At 40.8% G+C, this 25,837-nt stretch overlaps 1 protein-coding gene across 1 annotated transcript; it reads left to right on the top strand.

Annotated features, from left to right (window-relative positions):
* The first annotated feature begins 728 nt into the window (after positions 1-728).
* LOC143810194 (embryonic protein UVS.2-like) lies at positions 729-16,721 on the top strand. Its single transcript, XM_077293068.1, has 9 exons — positions 729-776; positions 7,116-7,294; positions 9,307-9,391; positions 10,036-10,163; positions 10,995-11,104; positions 11,746-11,971; positions 12,135-12,253; positions 14,513-14,735; positions 16,397-16,721. Exons 2-9 carry the CDS (start codon positions 7,210-7,212, stop codon positions 16,399-16,401), a joined length of 981 nt encoding a protein of 326 aa, XP_077149183.1. The 5' UTR covers positions 729-776; positions 7,116-7,209; the 3' UTR covers positions 16,402-16,721.
* Positions 16,722-25,837: the final 9,116 nt, after the last annotated feature.

Below are 25,837 nucleotides of genomic sequence, written 5' to 3'. Positions count from 1 at the left end.
GCGTCTTCCAAAAATCAGAATAGAAGGCAATTAAAAAATGTCTTGAGAACAAAAGTGGTAACAATAAAAATGTCAACTCGACCCGCAAAAATCAAACCCCCATGTGACTCTTTCTGATAAAATATGGAAAATTATAGCTCACTAAATATGGCAATGCAAAAACTAGCTTTTGCAAAATAGAATCTTTTAGTGTGTGACAGCAGCCAAACATGGAAACCTGGTATAAATCTGATATCACTGCAATAGCACCAAACCAAAGAATAATGTCATCTAATCAATTATAAGAACGGTGTAAAAAAAAACAACAATTCTTCAACTGTTGTTGATTATTTCATTCTGCCTCCCTAAGGCTACTTTCACATTTGCGTTTACCTGATCTGCGGACGGCTGCGGACTTCCTCCGTGAAGCCCCGCCCTCGGCCGCACCTCTGCCACTAGCTCCGCCTACTTCTGCATGCGGCCCGCATGCAGCCTCCTTACCTATGTTTAACATTAGGTACGCAGGTCGTGCGGCTGTATGCGGATGCTGCCGCATGCGTCGTTTTGACAATGCGGCGACCAGCATAGGACGCAGCCTGTAGTATTTTTTTTTTCCGCATCGTAAAAACGACGCATGCGGCAGCATCCGCATACAGCCGCACGACCTGCGTACCTAATGTTAAACATAGGTACGGAGGCTGCATGCAGGCCGCATGCAGAAGTAGGCGGAGCTAGTGGTGGAGGTGCGGCCGAGGGCGGGGCTTCACGGAGGAAGTCCGCAGCCATCCGCAGATCAGGTAAACGCAAATGTGAAAGTAGCCTAAGATCACAGTTAGGGCTCATGGGAACACAAAACCCATTACTTGAATAAAAATTAAGACACAAACACAATTCGTTGGAATATAATGGCCGAGGTGTTTATTTAGGGTTACTAAAAATATAACACTTTAATTTAAATAAATAAATAAATAACCAATTACGAATAAATTATAAACCATACCAACCAAATCCGCCCAGACACCTGGGCGATTTTCCCTCGAAATAAACACCACGACAGGGGAGAAAAACAACAGGGAGGGAGGGTGGGATCTTCTTTCTTCTTTGATAACTGACAGGACTGAGGTACCTCAGGGCTATAAATAGCACACTCTTCCCGGACTTTTTCAAACCAGCCAATCACCTTCCTGGTAAAAGGCACCAAAAACAACTGGATAAAACCAGTATCCACAGCTCGTGGAACTTCACAGCTTAACCAAGGGTTGTTTTTAACCCTGAAAACCACAATTAAAATTCACCCTTCTCTTTTTTTTTTTTTTTTAATTAGAACAAAAACCACCACCGTTTAAATAAAAACTCAATAGTTAGGGTCCGTGTTTCCATGAGACCCCCCCCCCCTACATAGGATTCGGGGGAGGGCTACCATTCCCACTTGCGATGAAATTGGGCTAATGCAATCCGATTAAATATCTGATTGCTTTCGGACCAATGTTATTTTATCATTGTGTGTTTGAAATAAGCAGGTACTGGGATGCAGTAGCACAAATGCTGTAGAGCAGGGATCAACTATATTTAATTATTTAACAATGGGAGTACTACTTGCAGGGAGTTAGCAGGGTAAACAGAGTAAAACTAAATAAAAGTTGGTTAACTAAACAGTCTCTTGTTAACGCTTTCACTTATCGTGACTCTGCAACCTATAACTCTCTGAAGACTCTGTGGGTAGCAGAATGCCGGTGGTGTTCTGTGTAATGTCTGCTGGCATCCTAGCCTATCACATGGTCCTTCTTTTGGCAGCAGCGGGCGGTGTCCAGTTTTGACTGCTGATCCCCTAGTCCATATATCTGTGGAGTAAAAGAGTAGAGCGGTTGCAGTCTGCCCCTCATTAGCATTCTGGCGGGAACACCACTAGTTGCCGTGCAACACATTTTACCACACCTGCGATGTCGTCACTGCCATGTGATTAGGGCAATCACAATGCAGTGACGTCATCGCAGGTCCTAGAGCTATTTGCTGTGCAGCGATCCATCCTGGTGTTCTGTGGATGTCTTTTGTTCTCTGGTATCAGCCATTACACGGAATATTCTGTATAGGTGGAACCTTTGGAATCCCCGCCCCGCACTGTGCATAATGCATAACACAGTGCGGGGCGGGGATTCCAAAGGTGGCTGGCCGCAATGCCCGCGCAGGCGCAGTGTGCAGGCCTGGCTGGGATGTCAGATGGCCAGAGCTTAGGCTACGTTCACACTAGCGTTGTGCGCCGCTGCGTCGGCGACGCAACGCACAACGCATGCAAAAACGCGGCAAAACGCACGCAAAAACGCTGCGTTTTGCGACGCATGCGTCGTTTTTTGCCGAAAATCGGACGCAAGAAAAATGCAACTTGTTGCGTTTTCTTGGTCCGACGCTTGCGGCAAAAAAGACGCATGTGTGGCACAACGCAACAAAAAAAACGCATGCGTCCCCCATGTTAAGTATAGGGGGCGCATGACGCATGCGTCGCCGCTGCGTCGCCGACGCAAACCCGACGCACATTAGCTTAACGCTAATGTGAACGTAGCCTTACTGCGTCTGCGCAGGACACCAGTACACAGCGCAGGCGCCATTTTTTAAAAGATAACAGCGCTGAGGGGGCGGCGCCGAAAACGCAGGAAGATGTGAGTGACGGCAGAGGAGCTGGCCAAGCTGGGGAGTGAGGACCCGCCTACCTGGCTAGAGACAGGAATTGTGGCTAAGTATAAAAACACTTTATTTGGGGTATACTTGAACCTAAAACTAAAAGAGCCACCTTGTTAGAATGCAGCATTACTGCTGCACAAGGTGGCTCTTTTAGTTTATAACGGCTGGAGGGGGGTGACAGTGGCCCTTTAAAAATTCATCTATTCCAGAGAGGCTGTTGTCTCCTGCAGCCTCTCTGGAATGGGTGAATTTTAAGTGTTAAAATAACAAACAACAATATTCCTTACCTTTCTGCAGAGAAGATGATAATCCATTTGTCCCATGATGGGTCTAGCTCTGCTACATCTAGATGGCAGGCTGCATGGTTGCATGATGTGACCATACAGCCTGCCATCTAGCAGAGACAATGAGTAGCATGTGCCCAGTGTCTCCCTGTGAACGCCTATTACCTGTCTCATGGCACCACGAGCGTGAGAAAGTTCTCATGCTTGCGGTGCCATCAGAAAGGTTCTGGGAAATCACAGCCAATGAACTCACTTCACGTATCTGACATCAGCGCGAATGCCGACTCCCAGGACCTTTCTGATGGCACCGAGAGCCTGAGAACTTTCTCATGCTCACGGTGATGTCAGACAGGTAATAGGAATTCACAGGGAGACCCTGGACAACGGTAGCAGATGCTTCTCAGTGACTCTGCTGAATGACAGTCTGTACAGTTGCTTCATGCAACCATGCAGCTTGCTTTCTAGATGTAGCACAGCTAGACCCGTCATGGGACAGATGGATTATCATCATCTCTGTGGAGAGGTGAGGAATGTGGTTGTTTGTTATTTTAACTCTTTTGCAGGAGACAATGGTGTCTATGGAATGGGTGATTTCTTAAGCATGGTTTAATTAGGATTTATTAAAGGAGTCTGTATTATTCTTTCAATTAAAGATCTTTATTCTGTGTGGCTGTTTTTATACAATATGACTGTGGAGTTAGTAATAGGGGGTGTCTTATAGACGCCTATCCAGTAGTACCCTTGGGGCCAGATGTCACTTGAAAATACAAAAGTGACATCAACCCCCCAACTATCACCCAACTTGCCACCGCTACAGGGCAAGTGGAAAAAGCGAGGCCAAGTACCAGAATTGGCTCATCTTATAGATGAGCCATTTCTGAGCTGGCTGAGAGATGATGCTTTTAGCCTGGGGGGCAGCATCCATGGCCCCTTCCTAGGCTATTAATATCAGCCCACAGCTGTCTGCATAGCCTTTGTTGGTTATTAAAATGGAGGACTCCCCTAAAAAAATGATGTAGGGTCCCTCTATAATTAATAGCCCACAAAGGCTAGGCATACACCTGTGAGCTGATATTAATAACCTGGGAAACTCCATGGGAATTACCCCATTCCCAGGTTATAAACATCAGCCCCCAGCTTTCCTTCTGCTGGTTAAGACAATTACGCGGGGGCCCAAGCCACTTTTTTCAGAAAAAATTTGTAATAATTAAATACGTGTACAGTAAGCTGCACACCCGCTGAACTAATTGTATGTCACTGACATCTATATATCTATTTTATGTGTATTTACTGTATGAAATCCATCTATTCTATACTGTCTGCTCCTGCTGTGATTTTGCAGTACATGGCAGATGAATTACTGAGAATATATATATATATATATATTATATATATATATATATATATTTTGAAGAATTGAGAAAGCCTTGAGAAAGGCTCAGTGTGAGTCGAAACGTCGCACAGAGATGTGGGTTTGAATAAACTATGCACTTTTTCTCACCTTGAAAAGGATTTGGAGTGCTACCCTCTTTTCTACTTGGTATGCAATTTGGGTAGATGTGTGGACCATTCTACCCAGGAGGCCAGGCACCCACCGGTGAGCATTGTGCTGTTCCAAATTTTTTTTTTGAAGAATATTTCCTTTCAAAACAATATGTAAATAACAGAATTGCTCTATGTATAAGCTCACATTAAAATCTCATTGCAATGGGGTAGCAATCGCACTGCATACAGATGTAAATTGGATGCTAGGTGTGGAAACTCGTATTGTACTCATATGAAAAACGCATGACACTCGCATTACACTCGTTTAACTTTGCAGGAACAAAATTGGACCAATTTTAAAATTGCTAGTGTGACTCCAGCCTAAGGCTTGGTGCACATTTATTTTTTAAGTAGTGAATCATCTTAGACTAGGTTTGAAGTAAGAGGAACCAATAGATGAACAGACTATTCAGAAAATACAGGAAATAATTTTAAAAATTGGAAAAAAAAAAATCACACAAACAATGATAACAGCTTGAATAATAAGATAACAGTTAATAAATGTAGAAAAGTTCAGTTTATAGTTCACATTGTGTGGGAACTGGTATCAAGGGTCAGTATCCCGAAAGCCTCCCGCAAGGTAAGCAGTATGCAGAAAGCCTTTCCCAAGGTAAGCAATATCCAGAAAGCCTCTCCCAAGGTAAGTGGTATCCAGAAAGCCTCCTACATGGTAAGTGGTATCCATAAAGCATCTCCCAAGGTAAGCGGTATCCATAAAGTATCTCCCAAGGTAAGCGGTATCCATAAAGTATCTCCCAAGGTAAGCGGTATCCATAAAGCATCTCCCAAGGTAAGTGGTATCCAGAAAGCCTCTCCCAAGGAAAGTGGTATCCAGAAAGCCTCTCCCAAGGTAAGCAGTACCCAGAAAGCCTCCTACCAGGTAAGAGGTATCCATAAAGCATCTCCCAAGGTAAATCATATGCAGAAAATCTCCAGTAAGGTTTTAAAAGGGGTGTTTAGATGAGTGGTTAGAAAGGGCTGGTCATTAGGCAACATGCTTTCACCTAGACTTTTTCAGAAACAAAAATCTCCATCTACCTGGCTTACCCACAAGCGTTTATTCAAATTTGCAAGTAGTCGATGTAACATATGAATTTTTGCTGTAAATAAAAGATATCAATGTTTCTCGGCTTCTGGCTTGAGTGGCACCATCAATGAATTCATTCACTCTGACTCCACGCCATATTGTAATGTATATTGTATTAAATGTGATCTCTGCCACATTGGTTCATATGCTGTATGACTAAGAAATTGAAAAACCATTTTGCAGAGCATCTGTCTAATGCCATTTCAAAAATGTTCATATTCTGGAGCAGCAAAATATTTAGTTACCAAATATAGTGGGGATACTACTCATTTGCGATTTTACGGTATTGAGTTACTTACCAGGACGCAGGAGGAGTTGGCAGAGACAACTTTCATTTCGGAAGACTTTCTGGGTACTGACCCTTGATATCAAGTTCTCACATGGTATGAATTTCAAAAACGATCTTTTCTACATTTATTAGTTGTTATATATGTAAGTTGTGATGTTTTCAAATTTTTGTGATATTTTCTGACTTGCTCGATATTTGTCCATCTATTGGTTCCTCTTACTTTAAAATAAGTCTTCCATGATTCAATACTTCATACTATGATTAAGGACACCATTTTGCTCTAGAAACGAATGAGTTTTTAATTCACTCTCACACCGAACAGCTCGCTTTTATGGATTTACAATAAAGGAGTTTCTTTATTAACATCTTGTTTTGCTGTGACACACCAGCAAGTTCTGGCATCCACCGATGCAATATCCTCAGCTTTTTGGACAAGCCTGCTGCACTCTATATCTCTCTTTTTTGTTTACAAACTGCATTTTCTAAAGAAAAAAACTGCTAGCGTAATTCACACGCAAAAAGCTTGATAAATAGAATAGAATATATATATATATATATATATATATATATATATATAATATACTGTGACGATTCTTCCATTCTCTGTGGGTGGGGGTACTCACTTGGCTGGTCATTGAGTCATACGCTGGGACACCAAGGGTTAAGCAGTCCTTTCAGTTTATTAATACACACCGTAAACAGAGTCTCAGGTACTTGATAACATGCAGCACCCCGTGCACCATCCGGCTCTATAGCACCCATGGTCCTCGCTGAGCCTTGGTGTGCCTAGCACGGATTAGTGTCTGTTAACTGTCCACGATGACCCCACAGGTTCCGAGATACCTCTTATCCTCAGAGGCGTCCTATCCAGAGGCATACCACAGGCCTCCTCTCTGTGGCTCAGCCTAGCCAGCACTGCCCGTGCACAAACACACAGACTCCATCTTGGGTGCTCAGACACAGCCCCTTGGGTGGGGTATGTAGGTGACTAGACCCACCCATCTCTCCAAGTTACCTGGAAGCCTTTCCAATGTATAGTAACACTCAGCAGTAGATCTGCAGAGCATAATAAGCCCAGGCTTCCATCATAGGGCCACTCACCTCTGTGATACATACCGCGCAGTAACCACATGGCCACTCGCCATATCATAATATATACTAAGTATAGGAAAAACCTTATGCGTCAGGACATTATAAAGTTATAGCTTTTGATCTAAAAGGTATCTGGTCATTAATTGTCGTTTTCTTTTTTTAGGTGTTGGTCATATGTAGGAAAAGCGGGAGGTAAACAGGTAGTAAGTCTAGTTACACCTTCCTGCCTCAGATTCCCCCTTGTACAACATGAACTCATGCACGTACTTGGCTTCTACCATGAACACACCAGGAAAGACAGAGACCAATACATTGATATCTTATGGCAAAATATCTCTCCAAGTGAGTATTCATATCAGGTAACATTTTCATAAAATAAATTTTGTCCCCTTCTATGAAGTATGAGATACCATTGATGCAAAGGATTTACGGTAATAATTCATTCTACTTAATCGTTTGTACACACAGCAGTATTACATGTTTGTTTTGAGGGAAACCATAGGGTCTACAATTTCATAGTGGGAAATATTGAGGGTTTTTTTCTCTGTATAAATCTAGAAAATAAATGCAGAATGCTGCATCAGACTCTATATTTGTGAAGGTATAAGAAAGGCCAGGGATGTGTGTGTCCATAAACCTTAAAGAGAACCTGCCCCATTTAACATGCAGTCTAATCTGTGGATAACATGATGTAGAGAAGGAGAAGCTCAACAGAATGGTATATTAGTTTTTATGGAAAGATTCAGTATAGCTTGTATTTTATTCAGTTAAATCCCAAGTGTTTTATGCATATGAGTCCAGTGGGCAGTCCGAGTAATGCGAGTCCAGCGGGTTCTCCTCAGTGATTGATAGCTTTCTCTGCATGTACAATCACACTTGGAACACCATAAATCACTGATCAGGACCACTCACTTGACTCATCTGCATAGAAACACCACAGATTTCAATGAATATATGTCACACACAGTGTGGAAGGAAAACCAGACACTAGGGAAAGGGTGAATTGGGACACCTAAGAAAATATAACAACACTCTACCTGCCCTAACATCCCTAAATTGATTCCTCACTAATCGCTGAGCAGGAAACCTTAGCCCTGTATCTCCCTAGAATTAGTCCCTGGATATGGATGGGAGGGGATGAGCACTGGTCAGTCATCACTGTAAACTAAAGACAAAAAGGTAGACAGATAAGGGGAATTAACTTCGCTTGAGCAGACTCAGAGAGGTAACACCAAACGTCCTCAAACAGCTGCAGAGAGGAAGTTAGCTGACTGCTTAATCTCCTAGCCTCACAAGGGAAAAATATCACTGGCAACTCTCTGCAGCAGACTGGGGATTTATAAACACCCAGGTCCAGGTGTGTCAACAAGAGATGGAGGGAGATTGCCCCTGGGTCCATGAGTCAGAAGGATTAATGAGGCATCTGTAATGCCAAAGGCAGAGACCTTCTGCAGCCAGATTGCAGAGCAACAGTCTGTTGCATCTGAAAAACCCGTGACAATATAATGCAAGTTATAGTGAAACTTTTCCCACAAAAATGTTTTTAAATCTGATCAGCTTCTGCTCTTTAACATCCTGCCTGCAGATCAGATACCATTTTCAACATATGACCTAATTAAAAGCATGACTGTAAAGCTCCTTTAATGCTTATTACATTCTTACCTTTCAAGTAGTATTTATTTGGGTCATTTTTGGGAAACCCTTGAAGTTTTATTCTCAAGTGTAGCAGTGCAGGCAAAGCATTATCATTTATGTTGTGATCCCTCAATGTTCCCCACCAATAGCCAACCTCTTGCCTTTGATTGATAGTTCATCCTTCTCTCACTGACCTGCTACACCTGATCGGGAAACTGTAATTGCCTTGATTGGATTCATCAGATGGGAAGGTGCATGCACAGTGAGCTCCTAGTGATGTGAGATCACTGGATTGGCTCTAGCAAAATTTTTAGGAGCTCAAAGTGTATGAACCACCAACTTCTGATGAAACAAACCCAGGCAATGATGGTGCATGCTCAGGGGAGACAGGTCACTGATAGAAAAATGACCTGTCAATCAAAGACCAGAGGTTGGCGGTGGCTGGTAGTGTAGTGCCTGCCTTGCTGCACTTTAGTTTAAAACTTCCAGAATTAATTTTTCAAAAAAGCCCCAACTTAATACTACAAGCAGGGTATGAATATGAAATGCATTAAAAATGCTGTACACTCATTCCTTTAGTTAAGGGTTCAATATCCTGCTAACAGGTCTTCTTTAAGGAGTAGTAATCTTCTAAAATCTTCTAAAGATAAAGAGAACTAAAAATCATACCCAAGTTAAAATTATAACAAGATCTACATATTTTAATTTTTCTCAAACAGTTGATTACAGCAATTTTAAAACTGACGATGACGGAAACCTCATGAACCTACCGTACGCCTACAACTCTGTCTTGCATTATGCCTCGTAAGTAGAAAACGAAGGTAGAACACATAACACATAGCTTGTTGTAGAGTGATCACATGGATTATATTTCCTTATAAGCACTCTTCAATTAGTGTGGATTGACATTCACTTTCTTGATATATTTACAAAACCAAAATATTGCTATTAGATCTAGTGATGGGCCAATATACTTGTTGCTTGAGTTTTCCCGAGCACGCTCAGGTGATCTCCGAGTATTTGTTAGTGTTCGGAGATTAAGTTTTCATTGGCCTCAGCTGATTGATTTACAGTTATTAGCCAGGCTAAGTACATGTGGGGGTTGCCTGGTTGCAAGGGAATCCCCACATGTAATCAAGCTGTCTAATAGCTGTAAATCATGCAGCTGCCGAGATAAAAACTTAATCTCCGAACACTAAAATACTCGAAAGTCACCCGAGCGTGCTCGGGAAAACCCGAGCAATGAGTACACTCGCTCATCACTAATTAGATCTTATTTCTTTCTTCTTCAAACCAAGATTAATCACTCCATTCTGCTTGTTGTATTAAGCAAGGAAATTTTAATAAAAATCTCATGTGGAAGTTTCTGATTCCCAGCTTAAAAAAAAAATAAAGTAAAGTAATTCAATTGTATTTTACTTACTTCTTATCATGTTCACCTTCTATAGGACAGATTACAGCAACGTTCCTGGACAGCCATCGATGGTTGCTAAATTAGACCGTAACATGCCTCTGGGCCAGTCTATAGCAATGAATAATTTTGATGTAGCAAAAGTTAATACCGTCTATAATTGCAGTAAGTGCTTTTATTTTATCCTGATGCCATAAGCTAGCATTTTGCATTTAACTCAAAAATTCCACATTGATCTCATCTGACCAGAGTACCTTTTTCCAAAGGCTAGTTATGTCCCCTACATGGCCTGTGGAAGAAGGTGCTCTGGTCAGATGAGACCAAAGTAGAATGTAGTGTGGCTTTAAACGAACACTGCACACCACCCTGTTGCTTGTTTTGCATACTCATCTTTTTATTGAGAATGAAGCAATACCATCTTGATACTACAATAAAATACTGCAAATGGTAGCACAACCTATTACTATTCCAAAAATAATGCCATAGACTGCTGAGATCAAGTATGATCATTACCCCAAAAATTCCCTTCCTTCTACATTAAAATAATACTCCAAACAAGCAAAATCTTTGGGTGGGTGAAAGCCAACAACAGCTTTATTCACTTAACATTTTTTCTTTCTCTTTCATTAAACTTAAATTAGGTGCTTGTATTACTTATAGGTAACACATATCTCTGTTTGTTTTATCACAGGAGTGAGTGTTTCTGCCATGTTACCAGCCTTCATTAATCAAGTTAGTGATGTAGAAGCCCTGGCCCCTTAGCTTCTATGTTTCTGAATGAATTTATGATGAGTTCAAAAGCCTAGAGAGGAAACAGAAACACGTATCCCTGTGATAAAACAGGCAGGGAAATGAGCTACCTCAGAAAGCAGAAGCTGTGTTGTCTGTAACCTCATTTAACATAAGTGACTTGTGGTTCCTCTAATGGCCAGGATCTGTGGTATGTGTATCTTAAGATTCAGCGTGTTTTGATTACTCGTAATGTATTGATTTCAGATATCTGTAGAAGAAAGTTTGTGGAGTTGTCAGGAACTTTTTACTTTAAATTCACCTCACCAAACCAAGGAGGATCCAACTGCCTTTATCTGTTCCAAAATTCCCAAAAGGTATGTACAACATATTTCGTAATTATTTTCTGGAAAATTATCTTTAACTCTTTACAAAAGGAGTAAGCTCCTACTTTAAGGCCAACTACCATATTGACTACAGCATCTGATGGGTTTGGAATCAGTGGTAATTCATTTTCCCAGATCTTGTAGCAGAAGTACATCTATACATTTCAACTGAAAACATGGATGGTGTGGGTTCTGCTTTGGTCGATGGCAATAAAAGCACTGCATTATTGCCAAACACATCAGCATTAGTGATGAGCAAGTGTACTCGTTGCTTGGGTTTTCAGGAAAATGCGCGGGTGACCTCCGAGTATTTATTACTGCTCAGAGATTTAGTTTTCATCACCTCGGCTGAATGATTTACAGCTACTAGCCTGCTTGATTACATGTGGGAATTCCCTAGCAATCAGGCAACTCCCACATGTACTCAGCCTGGCTAGTAGCTGTAAATCATTCAGCTGCGGCAATGAAAACTAAATCTCCGAGCAGTCAAATACTCGGAGGTCACCCGAGCGTGCTCGGGGAAACCCGAGCAACAAGTACACTCACTCATCACTAACATCACTTCCTAATACATATGGCAAAAGTATACTGTTTAAAATCTTACACGGTTGCTATTTTTGCCTTCATCCCAGGTTCAACTGCAGCTTGATAACATCAATATTTCACCATCTCCAAACTGTAATACCGCCTACATTAAAATCTATGATGGATTTGATAAGTCATCACCTGTTCTGATTGACAAGACATGTGGAAAAGTAGTACTCCCACCTCTGGTTTCCTCTGGATTTTTCTTGCTGATGGAAATTGTTACTAACCAGCCATCAGCTCAGAATACATTTAGCGGTTCTTATCAGTCAGGTAATGGATATTGACTCTTGCAATCCCCCTCATAAATGGTGGTCATCTTTTGTGGTAGCATATGATTATGCTGATGGAAAGATCTAGCAATGATCTTTTACTGATGCAATTATATAAATTTACAGCAAGCCTAGTGATCACACTTTATGTTCGTTTCATCTAGTGATGTACGGAGGAACCTTTGTGACAACAAGTACACCGGTGACATCTCCATTGTTTCCTAATATGTATCCCCCCAGTCTGAACATTGTCTACAGTATCATAGCCCCTGTAGGATACAAGGTAAGACATCACTTCTCCTGCATGATGGCCATTTGTTGGTAACTTGTCATCCACTTGAAATCTTGTGCATTGTCGGTGGTAGGAAGGATATAATTTTGGCTTCATCCATCTACTGCTCATCACAATACATATGGAGGTGTGTGGTTTGTAGACATTGTGCAGTTACCAATAGTGTTGAGCATTCCGATACCGCAAGTATCGGGTATTGGCCGATACTTGCGGGTATCGGAATTCCGATACCGAGATCCAATACTTTTGTGGTATCGGGTATCGGTATTGAAACAACATTAATGTGTAAAAGAAAGAATTAAAATAAAAAATATTGCTATACTCACCTCTCCGACGCAGCCTGGACCTTACCGAGGGAACCGGCAGCGTTCTTTGCTTAAAATGCGCGCGTTTACTGCCTTCCGTGATGTCACGGCTTGTGATTGGTCGCGTGCCGCCCATGTGGCCGCGACGCGACCAATCACAGCAAGCCGTGACGTAATTTTCAGGTCCTGAATGCCTAATTCTAGGCATTCAGGATTTGAAAATTACGTTACGACTTGTGATTGGTCGCGTCGCGGTCACATGGGCGACGCGACCAATCACAAGCCGTGACGTCACGGGAGGCAGGAAACGCGCGCATTTTAAAATTACGTCACGGCTTGTGATTGGTTGCGTGCCGCCCATGTGACCGCGACGCGACCAATCACAGCAAGCCGTGACATAATTTCAGGTCCTGAATGCCTAATTCTGCATTCAGGACCTGAAAATTACGTCACGGCTTGCTGTGATTGGTCGCGTCGCGGTCACATGGGCGGCACGCAACCAATCACAAGCCGTGACGTCACGGAAGGCAGTAAACGCGCGCATTTTAAGCAAAGAACGCTGCCGGTTCCCTCGGTAAGGTCCAGGCTGCGTCGGAGAGGGGAGTATAGCAATATTTTTTATTTTAATTCTTTCTTTTACACATTAATATGGATCCCAGGGCCTGAAGGAGAGTTTCCTCTCCTTCAGACCCTGGTAACCATCAGGGATACCGTCCGATACTTGAGTCCCATTGACTTGTATTGGTATCGGGTATCGGTATCGGATTAGATCCGATACTTTGCCGGTATCGGCCGATACTTTCCGATACCGATACTTTCAAGTATCGGACGGTATCGCTCAACACTAGTTACCAATGTAAATGTTGCTCCTTGCCTGTCAGCTTCTTTAATCCAAGAAAAACTGTCACATAGGGACAAATTTTATTCCACGTGTAAATGAAGTGTTAAGAGTCTGCTGGGTGTTCCAGTTGTTGGAAGAGTATTCACTTTATTTAGAAGGTTCCAAGGAAGCTCATTTAAACCATGCCCATATGCAGTGATAATACGCAAGCAGTTGTGATATCAAACATCTACTGTGCATGATACGGCTACTGAATTTTACAATTTTGCCGAGCGCAGTAATTTCGTGAAACCAACCAGAAGGAGGCACAGAGGGGCAGATCTCAAACCGTGTAAAAGAAAAAATGTCCGTTGTCCATAGTAAATAAAGGCAGCATGGGTTTCATTTTTGAAAAGCAACATATTACAACATACAAAGCCAGTTTTCTCTTCGACAGTTTTAGCAAAATCTCAGAGGCAGCCAACGTGTACTTGGAAAGAAACAGCCAGTCAATCAAGAACTGAATGCAGGGATAGTAGCAGAAAAAAAGGACTGATAGCCAAAGAAGCAAACGATCAAATGAGACATGTAACTTTTGTAGTGGGGAAGCACAATTCATAAAATAGTTTTTGACAAAAAACCTGTGTGAATTACTTTTGATTTGTTCAAAAATTTTGTGAGTTTTGGCATTTTTATAACAGTTTCATGTGGTTCTTCCAAAATAGGCAAAGCTAGGAAGGAGTTCGGCTGGGATGGGGCATGGCAACTCCCATCAAATGAAAGAACAGTGCTCGTATTTCTTATGTCACAAATGTTATTTCAGTCTCTGACTGGAGTAACATTCCTGGCAAGGTGCAAGGAGGTGCGCAACACTAACACGATGTGCTGAATTCATTAAGTTGTGTGCACCTCTTAATGAATTTGGCTCTTCTTACGTTTACATGGCCCTCATTAAGCCTGCCATGTGATACGTTATTCTTATTGAATCCAAGCCTGTTCTTTAAGCAAGTTTATGATCTTTTTAAGTCAAAGTAAAATTCCCCATGAATTGTATATTGTCTCCAGTCTCCATTGTTCACTCCATCGTCCCTTAATTCTATATCTTTTTTAATATTCTTTTGTCAGGTGACTCTAAAATTCAGTTTCTTCGCAATATTATTTTCACCAACGTGCTCCACAGAGTATTTGATAATTAGAGATGGACCTTTAATGACATCCCCAATCTTGAACACATTCTGTGGAAGAATTTTGCCTCCTCCGGTCACATCTACTGGAAACATAATGCTTCTACAGATGCAAACTGGAGCCATTACTAGTTTTAATGGATTTATTGCTGACATAAGTTTTGGTAAGTGTGTCACATTGGGTAGAACCAAACTGTCATTTTTAAGATTTTATCATAAAAATCTTAAAAAAAAAAAAAAAAATTCTGTCCATGGCTATAGCAGTTCATTGGATAATGAATACAGAGGAGGAACGAATGCATGGCCAATGCTCCATCACACCAAGGCACTCCAGAGCACAGTTCTTGGGAGAGGTGGGGCTAGCAGCAGTTAGACCTCCATTGATGCACAAGTTGTCAACTATCCCTTGGAAAAGTGTTAACTTTAATGACGAGAATAGTCAACCATTAGTGAGGAACGAATATACTCGTTACTCGAGATTTCTCGAGCATGCTCAGGTGTCCTCCGAGTATTTTTTAGTGCTAGGAGTTTTAGTTTTAGTGCCGCAGTTGAATGATTTACATCTGTTAGCCAGCATAAGTACATGTGGGGGTTGGCTGGTTGCTAGGGAATCCCCACATGTACTTATGCTGGCTAACAGATGTAAATCATTCTGCTGCGGTGCTAAAAACAAACTGAGCACTAAAAAGTACTTGGAGGACACCCGAGCGCGCTCGGGAAATCTTGAGTAACGAGTATATTCGCTCATCACCATCAACCATCCTTACAAACTAAATAAATACTCAATAGTAAATTATAAGCGGTAGTTTGGCACCACTCACTCTCGGATCGATCGATGATATTGACAAGTCTCTCCTAACCTTTTAGTCATTGGCAGTGGTGCTGGGAGAAGGCGGTGCAAGACTGGTCTAATCTCTGACTTTTTACAGTGCCAATCCAGGTGATTAACAGGTCTCTCACATTGTGACCAATCAATCACATATAACAGTCCTAGGAGAAACTGGTTGGGGGCAGTGCCAATCTCGTCTTCTCTCTGGTGATGATCTCCAAGCGGATCTTCTATTATATTTTCTCTAATAACCAGCGCATTTCAGAGAAAAATATACCTGGCTGCAAAGATTCAATCAGATTCATGCTGCTGATGGTTTGGGCAGAATGAATCAGCTAAAAAAGGTTCCCTTTATCGTTCAAGCCATAACAATCACCAAGTATCAGAGTCATAACCTTTTTTTTTTTTATTTATGCATTCATAAGCTGAGTTTACATGCGCATATAAAAAATCACTTGTTTTTCATGTAGAATTAAAGCAGGATTTTCAGAAGTATGGTGGTCCGTATGCAACCACTATGCAATCCTTAGGGCATCTGTGGTTTTTGTATCCCCAGCTACCAACATTTACAAGATCAACGATTTTTTTTCATGTGCCAATTCGGTCCAAACTGCTCATCTGAGCAGCTCAGTTGAATAACATTTACACAAGTGCTGTCAGTTTTTTTCACGGACGGCCTCATACCACAAATACGCATGTGTGAACGTACTTATGTAGTAAGAAATGTCATGGTTTGTGGAAAAAAGTTATTATTTTTCAATGCTGCTTTAAAAGAGTCATAGTGTTTGTATTTTCCTGTCGACACAGCAATATGAGGTCTTGTTTTTTATAGACTTTATAGTTTACACACACATTTCGGCCCAAAAATGGTGGCATTGGCTAAGATGGCCAATTACATACGTGAGAAATGCAACTTGACTATCACCTTAGACCTCACCTGTAATTTTGTTTCTTGCCATACAAATAAACGGTTCATCTGTTTTTCTTCTCTTATAGTGTAAATCTGAAATGCAAGAGGAGATTAGGAGAGTCCGATCAATCTAGAAGAGGAAGGACAAAATCTCATTTTTTTAAAATTATTTATTATTCTATTTACTGATCGTGACTAATTTCTGGATGGCAAAGTAATGAATGTCATGTAATGATCTTAGGTAATGGGGCCGTTTTTATTTTTGTTATTTTTATTTCTTTGTAATACTTAATACTTTCAGAAAAATGACTTATTTTAGAATGTAATGATTCCTTCTTTTGTATCTGACATGTCATGTCAATTTAATAAAGGTGCTGACTAGTTCCAGAAACTTGTGTGATTAATTGAATAATTAATTTGTTCAGGACCAACAACTGAAATGAGATGACAAAATGAATGAATAATGAACTATTCTTAAAGGGGCGCAAGTCAATCATTTTCTAAGAAATTACATTCCGCAGGTCTTGTTCTCTTGACTTTCTAGTTTCTTTATTTCCAGAGTGTGAGGAATTTTTATTAAATAAAATTGTATGTTCGGCACTTTTGGAGAGCTGTGATTAAAACACCTTCACTTATAGGGAACCTCTCAGCTGAATTATGCTGCAGAAATCATGGGCAGCAAGAATTGGGGCAGCCAGGCATGTTTTACTCTGGAACGCTCAGGTGTTTGATCTCTGGCTGGGTCTTCAAAAGGAATAGACAAGACAAGTTCATTGGCACACCGATCCGATCTTGTTGATTGACAGGTTTTTTTCCATGTGTGCTCTCAGGGAGAGACTTGTTAATCAACTAGAGTGGTACGGAACAAAGCTGGCCAGGGGCAGTGCCGGACTAGTCACATCTCTCCTCATAGTCCATGGTCGACTCTTCAAACTATGTATGAATGGTGCAGCCAGTCTCTGATTCATGCTGCCTGTGGTTTTGACAGCAAAAATAAAGGAAGGGTTCTCTTTCAAAAATATGTACAAAGATTGGAAATCACCTCCATCTATATGATAAAAGATTAACTCCGGATCATTGAGAGTTCAACTAATAGGGGTGCTTTCGATTCCAAGAGTGCCTGCTTGAATGGAGCAGATGAGTATTGACAATGAAGGCAGCTAGGGTGCACAAGCTCGACCTATGCTTCATACAGAAGTAGATTTCAGAACAACGTTCCCAGAAGGAACCCCCCCCCAACAATCAGGAAGTTATCCCGTATCCAACAGTAGGATAACTTCTAGTTTTGGGACAAACGCTTTCAACTGAAAGGTCTAATTAAAGGGACAAAGTTCCAGGACCTGTTGAAGTGCAGGCCAGTGCAAAACGTCTGTCCATCATCCTATGCATGGCTTACTCCCTCCCTGCAGCCGGCTTTTATGATGTGGTAAATAAAGATGTTGACTTTGTAGAAGAAAGAAGAACAATAGTGGCACTCATCGATCTTGTCAAAGTCTATCTACTGTTTCTTCTCAGCAGAGTGTTGTGTGAATGGAGAGGAGGTCAAGATGTGCACCACTGTTCAATTCATGGTCTACGGGGAACGCTGCTAACATACTTGGAACATTTCTTATGCAGGTTTTAGTAAAGTATATTTTTGTTTGATAAAGAGGATCTGTCATCTAGCAAAAAGTGTTTTTTCTCTTTTACTTTTTTCTAATCCTCTTTAGGGAAGTTCAATCTGTGAAGGTCTGAACTCTTGTTTTATATACTACAGTACAACCACAGTGTTTCCTATGAAGCCCAGGCTGTGGCTGGGATTAACAGGGGGAATAGAATGGCAGCAATATTGGCTATAATTGCATTGCAAAATAGGCAATGGATTGCTGGAATGGCGGGCCCCCATGACTGTGCACTTTAAAGGGGTTTTCTGGTTTTAGAAAAGTGCAGTTTGTTGAGAAAAAATATACTGTGCTTTACTCACTTTCCCCAGATCCAGTGCTGAGTGTCCTCCAATGCCCAAGTCTCTGTTTGGCTGCAGTGCTGAAAAATAAGTTGCCATCAATGCAGCCAATCACTGAGCTTAGACAATGGCTGCAGCGCTGTAGACTTAAATGATCCCTGATGGTTTAAATTAAGTTTTTTGATAACCTTTAACGCTCCGTGACCTACTTTTATGTCACGTAATGTGTCAGGGTGTTTGGAGCAGGTTCAAGAAGCTGAGCCCGTTCCACACACAGCAGATATGTAACAGGCTATATTACATAGCTGGCACCTGCCTTTAATAGCTGCGATCGGCACTTCTGTCCAGGTGTCCGTTTGAATTCTCCTGCAATGTCCAGCCAGAGCCTGGGCAGACACTGATTTTTAATGTATGCGGCATTGTTGTATATAGTACAAGTGATCAAACGATCGCTGGTTCAAGTCACCTAAAGGGACTAACAAAGAGAAAAACAATTAAAAAAAAAGTTTTTAGAAATATAAAAACTGAAAATAAATAAATAAATAAAATCACCCCCTTTCCTCAATTTAAAATAAATAATAAAAAAAAAACATAAAAAAATAACTACTCAGTATCACCATGACCAGAAAATTCTGATCTATTAAAATATAACATTTTTATCTGATCAGCAAATACTATAAAGTGGAAACAGGTCAAAACACCTTAGCTAGATTTTTTTGGGACATTGCAGCTGTACAAAAAAATGCAATAAGAAGCAATCAATATCATTATGTTCCCCAAAAATGGTATAAATAAAAGCACCAGCTAACAATGCAAAAAAAAAAAAACCCTCATAAATCTCCATTGATGGCAAAATTAAAAAAAAAGTTTAGGGTCTCTGAAAATAGCAGCAGAAACCACATTTCTGTTAATAAAGTTTAGAATTTTTTTCAGCCACTAAAATAGTAAAAACAACTACGCATGTTCGGTATCACCGCAATTGTGCTGAGTTGGAGAATCATAATGTCAGGTAATAGTTACTCACAATTAACATCGTAAAAATAACACCCCCAAAAAATGACAAACTTGGGTGGGTTTTTTCACCATTTCTCCACACATGGAATTCTTTTTTGCCCTACGTTTATGTAAAATAAATTAACTACAACTTGTTCCAGAAAAAAAAATTAGTCCTAAAAAAGTTGACTATGTAAAAAGGGGGGAAGAAAAAAATGAAAATGCAAAAAACAAAAATGTCCGTGTCCTTAATGTGTCAAAGGCAAGAGTGTATGGTGGGGCTGGGTAATACATGGATGAAGATAACAAATTACATACATGAAAAGTAATGGATAAGTGACATTCATGTATACAGTGTATAAAACAACACAATGTTCAAACTTCATTATATTGATCATTAATAATTTTATACATGTCTTAAAGGGGCACTCCAGCTGATATTTTTTGCTTCCTTGTATAGTGCAGCACAGGCCATTATTGAAGAATAATGTAGAGTTTTGTGTATGCCTTGGGTACACCTCTTTTACTTGATGTGACATGTTTAGGTTGTCAGCCATTTTGATTCCTTCTTCCCCTCTGATATGGTTCCCCTAATGCAGACTACATTTCCCATGATGCCAGAGTCTTAGTATAAGGGCTCTTTTCCACTTGAGAGAAAAAAAACGGTCTGATTTACGGACCGAAAAAACGGAGGTAAGACATGCAATTGCCATGCGAGTGTCATGCGATTTTAATGCGTTTTTTTATCGCAACATCTGTATGACATCTGTATTACATCCGTATTGCTGTCCGATTTTTACGCACCAGTGTCCTTTGAAAAGCCGGCAAATCAGTGCTGTGTACAGTAAAATCACACTGACACATTAGAATAGCGCTGCATTATATATAATTATATATATATAATAAGAAAAAAGGAACAGCACTACACTGATACTTATCTTCGGGTGCAGGGCCCCAAGCAACCAGTCCAATTGGTTGCACAAGGTTCACAGAGACTCAAAAAAGAGGCAGCACTCCATAGTAAGGTGAAAACATGTGGCAGGTTTAATCGACCCACATAGCCGGGCGACGTTTCAGCTCAAACTGAGCCTTTCTCAAGCAGTGAGTAACCTTACCCTCTACCTATTTATGCGTGTTTCAACAAGTGTTACATTACTTCCAATTAAATTTGGTATATACAAAATATCAATAAAACATTAATTATACAAATCCTCTGCTAGTGTACATTCTCTCTATATAAAGTGCCTTGTGCTCTGTGCATATGTGCAAAGATAGAAACAAGAAAGATAATACATCACAACTCTCAACTGCTCCCTAAACTATATTGCTTTAACTATCTACAGTATTGAAAATGAATGGTCTCCCATCAGTCTTCATTATATTCACATAATATCAGCGTTATTAGTCACTCACCCACAGCTCATGGTAGGCTCATGGAGGACATACTATCATGATATCGGCGTCTTCCGCTATTCACTGCGCAGGTCCAGACCGCATCATTGTTCAGAGAAGCCACTTCAGCCAATGGGGCGCTCCGTGTGGCAATTTTTTCATGGCGCATGCGCAATAGCGCTTAGCACCACCATATTGGTTGTGGCTCCCTGTCTCTACTCAGCGCTTAATTACAGCATCTGCGCAGTGGCATAGACACGCAATATACGTCCCATACCACCTGCGCTAGCGTTCTTATGCATTCCCAATTATACGGTTAGAGAGAAGAAATATAAGAGAATTCTAGTACACTCCACCGTCAGGCCACAAAGGACTTCTTATTGTCCATACAATTTACTATAAAATTAACTATAAAATTAACGGATCTGTCACTAAATCTCACAAGTCATATGTATTACTTTTTGTTTCCACTACTAAAAGGTACCTAAGTACATCTTTTTCATAAACCATTATATCTCATTAATCATTACCCCATTGATTAATGAGATATAATGGTTTATGAAAAAGATGTACTTAGGTACCTTTTAGTAGTGGAAACAAAAAGTAATACATATGACTTGTGAGATTTAGTGACAGATCCGTTAATTTTATAGTTAATTTTATAGTAAATTGTATGGACAATAAGAAGTCCTTTGTGGCCTGACGGTGGAGTGTACTAGAATTCTCTTATTTCTTCTCTCTAACCGTATAATTGGGAATGCATAAGAACGCTAGCGCAGGTGGTATGGGACGTATATTGCGTGTCTATGCCACTGCGCAGATGCTGTAATTAAGCTCTGAGTAGAGACAGGGAGCCACAACCAATATGGCGGTGCTAAGCGCTATTGCGCATGCGCCATGAAAAAATTGCCACACGGAGCGCCCCATTGGCTGAAGTGGCTTCTCTGAACAATGATGCGGTCTGGACCTGCGCAGTGAATAGCGGAAGACGCCGATATCATGATAGTATGTCCTCCATGAGCCTACCATGAGCTGTGGGTGAGTGACTAATAACGCTGATATTATGTGAATATAATGAAGACTGATGGGAGACCATTCATTTTCAATACTGTAGATAGTTAAAGCAATATAGTTTAGGGAGCAGTTGAGAGTTGTGATGTATTATCTTTCTTGTTTCTATCTTTGCACATATGCACAGAGCACAAGGCACTTTATATAGAGAGAATGTACACTAGCAGAGGATTTGTATAATTAATGTTTTATTGATATTTTGTATATACCAAATTTAATTGGAAGTAATGTAACACTTGTTGAAACACGCATAAATAGGTAGAGGGTAAGGTTACTCACTGCTTGAGAAAGGCTCAGTTTGAGCTGAAACGTCGCCCGGCTATGTGGGTCGATTAAACCTGCCACATGTTTTCACCTTACTATGGAGTGCTGCCTCTTTTTTGAGTCTCTGTAAATATATATATATATATATATATATATATATATATATATATATATCTATCTTTTCTAGATAGCAGAAAAGGCGGTAATTCAATTGCCGGCTTTTCCTATCTCCTTATCAAACCCGACATGATATGAGACATGGATTACATACAGTAAACCATTTCATATCCCTTATTTTAATACATATTCCTGACTACTAATGTAACAAGTGTTTGTGTGTAAAATTTGGTGGCTCTAGCTGTTAAAATAAAGGGTTAAAGCACAAAAAAAAACTGGTGTGGGCTCCAGCTCAATTTTCTCTGCCAGAGTGGGAAAGCCAGTGACTGAGGGCAGATATTAACAGCCTAGAGAGGGACCATGGTTATTGCCAAAACATCTTCCACAGCCACCCCAGAAAAGGCACATCTGGAAGATGCGCCTATTCTGGCACTTAGCCTCTCTTCCCACTCCCATGTAGCGGTGGGATATGGGGTAAGAAAGTGTTAATGTCACCTTGCTATTGTAAGGTGACATTAAGCCAGGTTAATAATGGAGAGGTGTCAATAAGACACCTATCCCTTATTAATCCAATACTAGTAAATGGTTAATAAAACACACATTAGGAAAAAAGTATTTTAATGAAATAAAGACACATGGTGTTGTAGTGTTGTAATAGTTTATTATACTCTCAATCCAATTGAAGACCCTTGTCATCTGAAATAAAGTTAAAATAAAAAATCAACAGTATCCCATACCTTCCGTCGTTCAGTCTTGTCCCACGCTGTAAATCCATCTAAAGGGGTTAAATAATTTTACAGCCAGGAGCCTGCTAATGCAGCTGCCCCTGCCTGTAAAATCTGGGGAATGAATGGGAAGCAGGGAAACATAGAATCGTAGACTTGCGGTGCTGCGCCCCCTGCTGGCATAAACTCATATGAACTCTAGCCTGGGAAAATATTCAGAAAAATTCCCACGCTGGAGTTCATATGAGTTTATACCAGCAGGGGGCGCAGCACCGCAAATCTAGGTAGCTACATTCCCCTGCATTCCATTCATTCCCCAGATTTTACAGGCAGGAGCACAGCTGCATTAGCAAAGCTCCTGCCAGTAAAATTATTTAACCCCTTCCGATGGATTTACACCGTGGGACAAGACTGAACAACGGAAGGTATGGGATATTGTTGATTTTTTATTTTAACTTTATTTCAGATGACAAGGGTCTTCATGTTTTGTGGCCTTACCTTCTCAGACAAGACAGAGGAGCGTTCGCTCGTAACCTTGAGGTTATTTTTTTTTCCACAAACATGATATTGTGACCAATAACATGCACACCATCGTATTGGGTTAAGTGTTTCAATCTCTAGTGAGTAATGTTGCAGTTCACTAGGTTATACAATGACCATAATCATAAATGCAAAACATGTCTTGGTTAACCATTGACATAGAAATCAAGCCAAACAGACATTTTGGATATGTATTCTTACTAGCAAACAAATAGTAGGGCCCACAACCAAACTCATAACATGGACACTTTGTGAAATGTTCATTCTAAGTGACACCTGTGTGGTGCATTAATGGGTGTGGGTTATATTGGAGCAAACATTTTTTATATTTATCTGTGCTGTATTACCTTCACTATGTTAACCTTTTTTTATTTAGCAGCATAATCAACAATTGATGGCGATTGTTTGACATCCAAACTATGGGTTTTTTAACAGATTCCTGGCTACTGGCCACTCATTCTTCACTTCATTTTGAGTTCCTCCTTGGCACATCAACCATATCTGGGATTGTGCGCTCAACCCGTGATGTGATTTGGGACAAGCTAAAAGAGCCACCTCATGCCTCAGCCAAACACACAAGACTGGCTGCGGATTGCCCAGGGTTTCATGGAAGCCGCTGAGTTCCCAAACTGCATTGATGCCCTGGATGGTAAACACATTCATGTCAAGAAGCCGCCAAACTCTGGTTCTCGTTATTTTAATTACAAAAAATATTTTTCCGTTGTGCTCCTGGCTGTAGCTGACAGCAACTACTGTTTTGTTGTTGCTGACATTGGGGCAATGGGAGTGCCTCTGATGCTCGCATCTTTAGAGCTTCCAGATTAGCTCGGCAACTTGCTGACACTAATTTAAATCTGCCACAACCATGTGTGCTTCATGGTGCGTCAGGCCCACCTGCACCATTTATCATGGTTGCTGATGAGGGTTTTGCACTCTCAGGGCATGTTCTGAGACCCTTTCCACGTCAAGGTTTGGACAACCGGAAAATAATTTTTAACACTCGACTGATGAAAGCCGTCGATTGGTTGAGTGTGCTTTTGGAATCTTGACCATCCTTGGATGATGTTGATGATGGGAGAGTGGTTAATGTGGCATTACCAGAGGATAGAGAGCATGCTCCCTGAGTAGCTCACGCTGCCTTTATAGTGAGGAATATTTTTGCTGATTTTTTTCTAACACCAGAGGGTAGTGTGCAATGGCAAATGGAGGAGCACAACTAATGCTACACTTAAATATGTATTCTGTCCAAAGAGTGTTTTTTATTTTTTTTAATTTTTAGGTTCCTTTAGTTACAAATTGTTTAGGGACTCGCAATGCAATGAGAACCCTTGACGTGGGTTGCGAGCTTACATTTGATGTGGGTAACTGATGCATGGCCATCTCAAAGCCTCATTGCTACCCCTAACAAATAACTAATACCTCATTATAATGTGTTTACTGTGGGTGTCCTAAATATGCCATGTATTAAAGTATGTATTTGGTCACATAATTGTGGGCTTACAACAAATACCCAAGACCCTCACTCACTGACTGTTCTGGAAGGAGAGTGGGTGACCTTTCGATCATGTTGTTCAGAACTTGAAGAGTACAATTTCACTGCCATTTGGCCATGGTCAATAGCTCAACGCAGTTGAGGCTGTGATAGGACGCAGCTTCAGTGACCTCACTGATAGTCAATGAAGCTGCATGCACCACCACAATCTCCTCCTTTACCATTATTTTTAATCCGTGATGGATTAATATTACCACCATCCTGTTTGGAATTTGTGAGTGGGCAAGATATGGCTGACTTAGTGGGACATTACGGTGGACAGGTTTTTTTTTTTTTTTTGGAGAATTATGATTACGCTCATATCAATTAATTATTATTGTTACAATTACAGATACATTTACAAATAAACAAGACATATTAACACTTTAACAATGTGTTTTATTTTTCTTACAACACATGTATGAATCCGAGTGTGTAGCCAAAATCAAGCAAATTTTGAAATAACCAAATGAAGGTAACATACTTAGTTAGGTTACTCATAAATCAACAAAGTCACCATGACTGGAGAATGATTCATCCATGGTATTTTCTGCGCTTACACGTTCGGGGCTGGAGGACGGTGTGGGCATTTGTCCTGTAGGCATTGTGGTCTGGTGTGTGGTTGTTGGAGAAGGTTCATTGTGCAAAACTGATGCTGGTACAGATGTAGATGGGGATAAGGTTGTGTATTGTAAGACACATCCAAAAATCTTTGAGAAACACTTTGTGGCTGAGGTAAAGTAGGTTGTGAATCAACAATCTGGCTCGGATATGATTGGGAACTACTATAGGTAGCACCTCTTGGCATATGGTTGGGCAGACCAAATTGGCTGACCATAGGTGTCTGGTGCCTTGCTGGCAGATTGTATGGCTGTGGCTTAGCAAAATGAGCACCACTACTATCACCCCCAGACATGCTGGAGGACATTGTTTCAGAATGTCGGCTGTAGGT

This window comes from Ranitomeya variabilis, chromosome 2 (assembly GCF_051348905.1).
Source record: "Ranitomeya variabilis isolate aRanVar5 chromosome 2, aRanVar5.hap1, whole genome shotgun sequence".
Lineage (NCBI taxonomy): Eukaryota > Metazoa > Chordata > Amphibia > Anura > Dendrobatidae > Ranitomeya > Ranitomeya variabilis.
This window is presented reverse-complemented; position numbering and strand designations above follow the sequence as displayed.